General features: G+C 35.2%; 1 protein-coding gene across 1 annotated transcript; it reads right to left on the bottom strand.

Moving 5' to 3' along the window:
* Positions 1 to 93: 93 nt before the first annotated feature.
* Positions 94 to 5,603, bottom strand: LOC105619972 (protogenin-like). The gene is made up of 17 exons (XM_012201484.1): positions 5,537 to 5,603; positions 4,488 to 4,750; positions 4,250 to 4,400; positions 3,937 to 4,156; positions 3,643 to 3,869; positions 3,428 to 3,567; positions 3,185 to 3,344; positions 2,781 to 3,065; positions 2,510 to 2,677; positions 2,236 to 2,427; positions 1,984 to 2,162; positions 1,605 to 1,752; positions 1,422 to 1,526; positions 1,184 to 1,337; positions 969 to 1,102; positions 468 to 884; positions 94 to 401 (listed from the first exon to the last, which is right to left on the bottom strand). The coding sequence occupies exons 1-17, from the start codon at positions 5,601 to 5,603 to the stop codon at positions 94 to 96; spliced, it is 3,318 nt and encodes a 1,105-aa protein (XP_012056874.1).
* Between the last annotated feature and the right edge of the window lie 1,951 nt (positions 5,604 to 7,554).

Below are 7,554 nucleotides of genomic sequence, written 5' to 3'. Positions count from 1 at the left end.
CCCCAACTTAGACTGTGCGCCCTCGTACAACACACACACACACACACATACATATATATATATATATATATATATACAATTTCTTATTAAGATTCACATAAGTTCGAATTTCCGACGTTCAATTACCTTTGCGTCTGAGTGCGGATTTGTTTCGATCGGTGATGATGGACATAGCACTGCCAATTCAATCTCATTCGGGGTACCGATGGCATTCATATGTTGACTCACAGACGTGGAGGATTGCTCCGCACAACATTCATTTCTGTTTCGCGACAGCACGCACCCGTTCGTAGATTGAGCGTCGTTTCTCAACCGTGAGTTCTCAAACTTCCTCCGGCAGTATATACTGCATAGGCATATCATGATAAATCCAATACTTATGCTTACCCCGAGGATCACACCTATATAATAATAAAGGTTATTAATGAATCACAGTTTCTAAACCCAAGTCTGTCCATTTCTCTCACCTAGACTCTGATCAGGCTTAGAGTTTTTCTCATTGCCTGATGGGGCAGGTACTTTTGATGTTCCACCACCACCACCACCACCACCACCACCACCACTATTATTACTACCGCCATTACTACTGTTACGACTAGTACCGCCGGTAAAAACAATAATAGGGTTTGAAGGTTTCCCATAGCCAGCATTCGTCGCAGCTTGTACCATAACGAAATATCGTTTCCCTGGTGCTAAGTCTGGTAGATTCGTCGTCCTTTTATTACCAGACACAGTTACATTATTCCATGTCGTCGTCAAATTTATGGTATATGCGACAATATAATTTTGTATAATGCCGTTTATATTCGTCGGTTCCTCCCATACAATTCGTACTTTCGTATTGTTCTCTAAAAACCATTGTAACCTTTCGACTTTACCAGGAACTGTAACATTTCGTTTATAAAATCCCATATAAAAAACCGACATACGTATTGTTGTTCTAAATAACAACTCTATTAGAGACTCACCATCTTCGTTTGTATAGCATTCTATAGACTTGCTATAGAAGTTGGTTCGATTTATATCATGTCTAATGGCTTTTACTTTAAATTCATATAAAGTAAAAGGCTTTAGCTCATCAACACTTGTTTTTGTGTCATTTCTATAAAATATATATTTTAAAGAGATTTTAAACTTTTGTCAGCAGATATATTTATATTTCAAAAGATCGAGCTATACTTACATGATAGAACATTTAGAATTGTTAGAATTTTGCACATGCACCGCATAATAACAAAATTCAAATGAATTTATATCATGCGCATCGGACAATGTCCATGACACATTAATGGACGTGGGCGAAACGGGAACAGCCTCCAATGTCATTGGCACAGTATCTAAAAAAATTACAAGATTATCGCATAAAATTGTTTATTTTTTATTTAGTGCAGATATAATCCATAAAAATTTGACAAACTTACTAGGATCGGATTCTACGGTCTCTACATATTTTGTTAAGCAGCTTGTTGCTTCATCTGAGCTGTTCTTCACCATACATAGATGCATAGTATAAGAATCGTTCATATCTGAATAAAAATTAATTATTGCACTTTTAATTTAAATAACATGATTAAAAGTGTTATCATTTATTGTGAAGTACCTACCAAGATCTGTAAACAAGTATTCAGTAATATTCTGCGGTAAACTAATATTCTTTAAATTTTCACCATTTTGATTTTCGCAATAAATTTGCCAGGAATCGAACTTTGATTCAATTTGATCACTTTGCTTGAAGTTGATCTTCCATTTCATCTAGTATTGGAACAAAGATTTAGAAAGCAATTCGAAAAATAATAAAAATTTTACAATTTTACACTTTAGTGATTTTACAATTTAACACTCTATTACTTTTTAATTACGTTCTTTATTTATATTAATAAAATATTAGATTTTTTTACTTTTTTATTTTCATTTATTTAGATACTCTTTTCAATGAATATAAGAAATATTCGTATTTCTAATGTTAATCAATGATATACTAACCTTGATAATTGAAGAGTTTACAATTAATACTTGAATATCTACATTCTTTATAGTAAACTGATTGGATTCAGATGGCATGGTTACAGTAATCCAATCCAATTGTGATTCACTAATATTTGGCTCGCCCTGTTTTGTTCTTGGCAATACTTGAAGATCATATTGTGCTCCAGGTTCCAAATCTGTGATCGTAATATATGATTGTATAATTATTACTTTTGTAAAACAGAGAAAAAAGATAAACAAAGATCATACCAGAAATTATGTAGTATTCAACGGATGCAGGTAGATATTGTACCAATCTAGATGAACTCTGGTGAAGTTTCCATAATAGCTTATAATCCACTATGACGCCGCGAGAATCCTTTTTACTTAAGGGTTCCCACGATACATTTAGTTTTGTACTACTGATTATATTCACATTCATTTTTGGTGTGCCTTTAGGAACTGGAAATTGTTATCTCAAGTTAACTTAAATTATATTTTATTACAAGATATTAAGTTAATAAAAACGGATAGAAATACGTACCACTTGGAGCAGTGGAACACACAATGGTAGCCGACTGATCGCTAGCACCATAGTTATTCCACACGCGTACGTAGAACGAGTAATTTGTAAACGGTTCAAGAAGTTTTGTTACTTCTACAGATGTAGAATTCCCTGGTTCTGGCGGCGAAACTTCCTCCTTACCACCTTCTGTATTAGAAATACGTATCAAACGTATATATAAATATAGATAATTGAAAAGCCTCTTAAGAGATCTGTGTTCTTTATATTTATCGCAAGATATCAAACTCACCTACAGGACTATAATGGACGGTATAAGCTGTAATACTGGTATATGGTACAGACTTTGGTGGTTCCCATGAAATTAAGATTTTAACTGGTGAAATAGCGTGACACTTTAGAGAAGTGGGTGTGGCAGGACTATTACGCGATGTATTTACTTGGAGCCGACCAGCAGCCCAAATTTCACCCGCTGCATTTACCGCCACACATTGGTATATGCCAGAGTCAGACGGTACTGTTGCTGATATTGCTAATTCTATTTTATTATATTCCTTAACATAAGTTGTTCTGCGACCTATTAACATTCAAATTCATTCATGTATGATTAATCGTAAGAGTAAATAAAAAGTGTGTTAGAAAAAAAGTTTAAAGTTCTTCCTTAGCAAGTCCTAAATCTGTTTATAATATCATTACCATTAATAGTAATATTTAATGAATCTTTTAGCCAATAAATTTGAGGTACGGGTAATCCTTGCGCCTGACACTCGAATCTCGCTGTTCTTCCATTTGGACAGATTTGATTCATCGGCGTTTTTACAAATGACGGTGGTATTAATATATCTACTGTTATATTCTGCAATAATTTATGTATATATAAATATGTCAATTTTTTCTGTTAAATATTAATTACTTTCAATTACAAATATAATCACTTACCTGTACTTGTAAGTCATTGGTAATAGAATTCTTTGAAGAACACAGGTAGACACCAGCATAAGAAATGTTCACGTTTGTTAATGACAATATACTAATGCCAGTGGTAGAATTAAGAAGGATGCGAGGTTTTGTAACATTATCTGCAAACAAATATAATCGAATGTATTCAATTTTCTTAACAAACTAAACGTGTATTCTGCATTCAAATATCTTACCTATGTAACGAGGAATAAATGACCATGTTATGAATGGTGATGGATAACCAGATGCAGCACATGCCAACTTAAGATTCGATCCATTAACCAGCCAATGATTGTACGAAACTTGTGGAAACAAGGACGATGGCGTATGAATTGTTTTGTTCTCCGCTCTCACAATAACCGTTAATTTTGCTTCTTTGCTCCTTTTGGTCTTCTTTAGAAATTCATTAGTGACTATGCATCTGAAACAATTTCCATTTTAGTTTCCAATAAAAATATTAACGATAAAAAATTTAAAAAAAAAGACACCTATATGAGCCAGCATCTGACAGTTTCGTTGCACTTATATACAGAACACCTGGTGGTACCACAGAATACTTTGATTCATTATAAGATAACAATGTTTCATTATGCTGCCACGTAATATTGGGTGGAAAAGGAACACTGTCAATCAAGCAAGACAATCTTGTGACTTCACCTTCTTGAACAGTAATATTTTCTGGAGTTTCTTTAAATACATGGGCAAGTTCTGTAACACATGTGACATTCGTTAAATCTAATTTCTAAATTTTTGTTGAAAGAAAGGACTTGTACTCATAAATTTGTAGATTGTTGCATTTACCTGCTATTTGAATAATGGTGGGAGCTGATTGTATCAACTCTCCTAAATTAGTACGTGCTATACAGCGATATTCATCTTTATTATGGTTTCTAGCATTAACAATATTATTCCTTTCCTTTTCTTTGAACTTTTGCATTTGTAAATTTTGTTTCTACACATAATACATCATTGTGTTATATAATTTCTAAGTATAAATTATAATCTCGTAATAATAAATCCATAAAGTACTATGCGTTACCTTGTAAAAGTGGAGAGAGCCATTGGAAAGAAGAATACAGCGAGTAAGACCACATGGAGGTGCTGGTATTCCATTGTGCAACCAAGTCACAGTCTCATTTGAACCAGCTATGCAATTGAGTGTGATCCCCTTTTTTCCTAGTATCACATGGCCACTAGGTTGAATTTCCAGTGTTAATCCAAATCCTTTAGTTAAGCCAGTGTCAGAACTGTCTGATTTGGACACGTTCTTACCACTGATATTTCCTCCAATACCTTTAACACCTGCCAAACAGGCAATTTATAAATTATCTTTATATCTTTACAGAATATGAATATTTCAATATTTTGGAAATATCATTTAATAATCAAAATAAATATATGTCTTTAAAATTAGACTCCAAAATTTTTTAAATTTTGCAGTGATAACTGATCAGAAATTACATTACTGACGATATTGATTTCACGGAAATATTTAATAATTTTTTGAGTAGTCGGACATACATTTACATCATATTTTAACCAATCTATCATAACATAAATATGTACTGAACTGTACCAAAACAATTTTTGTGTTAATTTACATATAGCCTTGACATTACTTGATCATTCATTAGAATATCAATTTTATTTCTGATATTTTGAATATTTTGGAAATGAATTACGAACACCACAAAAACTGACTGTACAAAAAATCAAGAAAGACGTGCTTGATTCTCTAGCGAAATATTTCAGGTTGAAAAGCGTATCGAAAAAGACGCGAGTCTTCACGACGTTTGTCATATAAAACGCATATCATACGAAAACAATCTCAGGTTTCTCTGTGATAACGCGAACTGCGCATCTCTCTTTCTTCGCCTCATCACTATGTAAGGAATTCATGTAGGGGAATACAAAGAAACGAGAAGGTCTCGGGGGTCGACAATGATCTGAGCCATGTACATCATAATAAACCAGTACCAGACATCGTCGCCTGGAATTCGGGAGATACGGAACGTGCGATTTAATGTTTCTCAGGAAATGTCGTTGACGGGGAATGGTAGGCGTAAATACGAGGAATAGAGCACGCACCTGCGGCGCAAGCTGGTTTCAACACTTCCGTGATCAAGACGCTCAGCAACAGTACTCGCGCCGCCATATATCCACGCTCATCGGCAACCGCGTACCGGTGCGTACGTGCGTGTGTATTGCGCGTACGCGTGCGTGTATATGTGTGTGTATGTGTGTATGTGTTCGTGCGTGCGTGTGTGTGTATATGTGTGTGTTCGTGTGTTTCACGTGTGTTAGTTTTCACTGACAGAGAAGCACGGCCGTAGTGCGCCGTCGTCGATTCTTCGTCGTCGTTTCCTTCGACTTCCTTGTCGTCGTCGTCGTCGTCGTCGTCGTCGTCGTCGTCGTCGTTGTCGTCGTCGTCGTCGTCGTCGTCGTCGTCGTCGTCGTCGTCGCCGACGTCGTCGTCGAGTTGCTGGCGCGCAAAACTTGACGCCGCATGTTTGACATCGTCGGCTTTGTCGGAGCCGAGGAGGGACAGAGAGAGAGAGAGAAAGATATCTCGTCGGCCGTTCCGTTCGTCGAGCTGGAGCGCCCTTTTCTCCCTCCGCCCCCGCCCGACCTCACTGCGCTGCTTTTGCGTTCGCGTGTGTATGCGCGTTCACATCGTCAACCGGCGCGGCGTGTGTACCGATCCTATGAGCGTGAATATAGGAAATATGATCGACGATATCGTACAACTGAATTGCGAATCACAAATGCCCGCGCGACTTGGACACCGTCGCCGGGATATCGTGCCCGCACCACCGCCTTCACCGGCGTAAAGTTTATTGTAACGCGTCCCGACGAATTTTAGCACGCGACACCCTCGTTCTTGCTTGCCATTTTCCCTCGGGCGTCCTCGGCATTTACCGCCGCCTAGAAACGTACGAGGGAAACTCGAAGCAATGAGGCCGCCGCCGCGTCGTGTGAGTAGGAAAAATAGAGATCGATCTGGCCGACGCCGAGGCTCGATCGATATCGATTTAATATATTAATATCTCAGACAATAACAAAAAATTCAAAATTGAAAGATAACTTTAATAGCACACTTTGTCTAGGATATTATACATCCTGGGAATGTTCTTAGGATGTTCAAAGGACATTTTCAAGAGGTCTGTATTGTTAGGGAAGACACGTTTATTAAAGATTTTTTTTTTAAAGAAGTAATTTTTTATCTTTATAAAAATAACTATAGGTTTTTATATTAATTTGTCCCATTATTTTGTGTATAAATGTGTTAAATATCATTGAAAAAAATATTTTATAAATAAGTATTTTCTATATCAAAGCCCAACAAACGAGAATAGATTGAAATGAATTGAAATAGATTTAGATTTTCAGAAATATTGATTCACAAATGTTAAAATGAATGCTTTTCAATCCTGAATGCATTTTTATTTATTTATAGGAATTGCATATCTCTATGCCTTTCAATTTAAAAATAATATTAGCTTTTTCTGTGCATTATGAATACTGTTCAATTCAAAATTTTGAATAGGAAATGCAGTTTTTCAATCCAATTGTATCCAATTGAATCCAATTAAATGCAAAAAAAAGTATTCGCTATTTAAAATATGCATTTGAATAGAAAAAAATTCAATCCATTTTATTTCAATCTCTATTCTCATTTTCTCTATTCTCGTTTGTTGGGAGAATACAATATAAATTAATTATAAATCTCATAACTCAATCAATTTTAATCTTAGTAGTCTTGTATATCTTTTTAATCAAAAACATCTTCAAGATAATCTGACCGATGTGATACACATCAAATCTTATTATACTGACGTCTGTTTCTATTAATCCTATAGATTAACTTTAATCTCAGTTCAACTTGCTTTTAGAAAAAGATGAAGAATTAGTTGAACAGAGATTAAAATTTAACTATATTGATAGAAACAGTCATAAGTCTGCAGTTAATTATAAGATAAAAAGATTTTCTTCCGTAAGTTCAGATTAAACTTTTGTTTCACTTGTTTTAGCTAGATTAATCTCTATTTGGAATTTTCTGGAGGCTCGGTGTCATTTAATTAATATAAAAAGAAAAAGAAGATTGA

Source organism: Atta cephalotes (genome assembly GCF_000143395.1).
Source record: "Atta cephalotes unplaced genomic scaffold scaffold00023, whole genome shotgun sequence".
Taxonomy (NCBI): Eukaryota; Metazoa; Arthropoda; class Insecta; order Hymenoptera; family Formicidae; genus Atta; species Atta cephalotes.
Note: the sequence above shows the minus strand (reverse complement) of the source record. Positions and strands in the feature narration are given on the sequence as shown.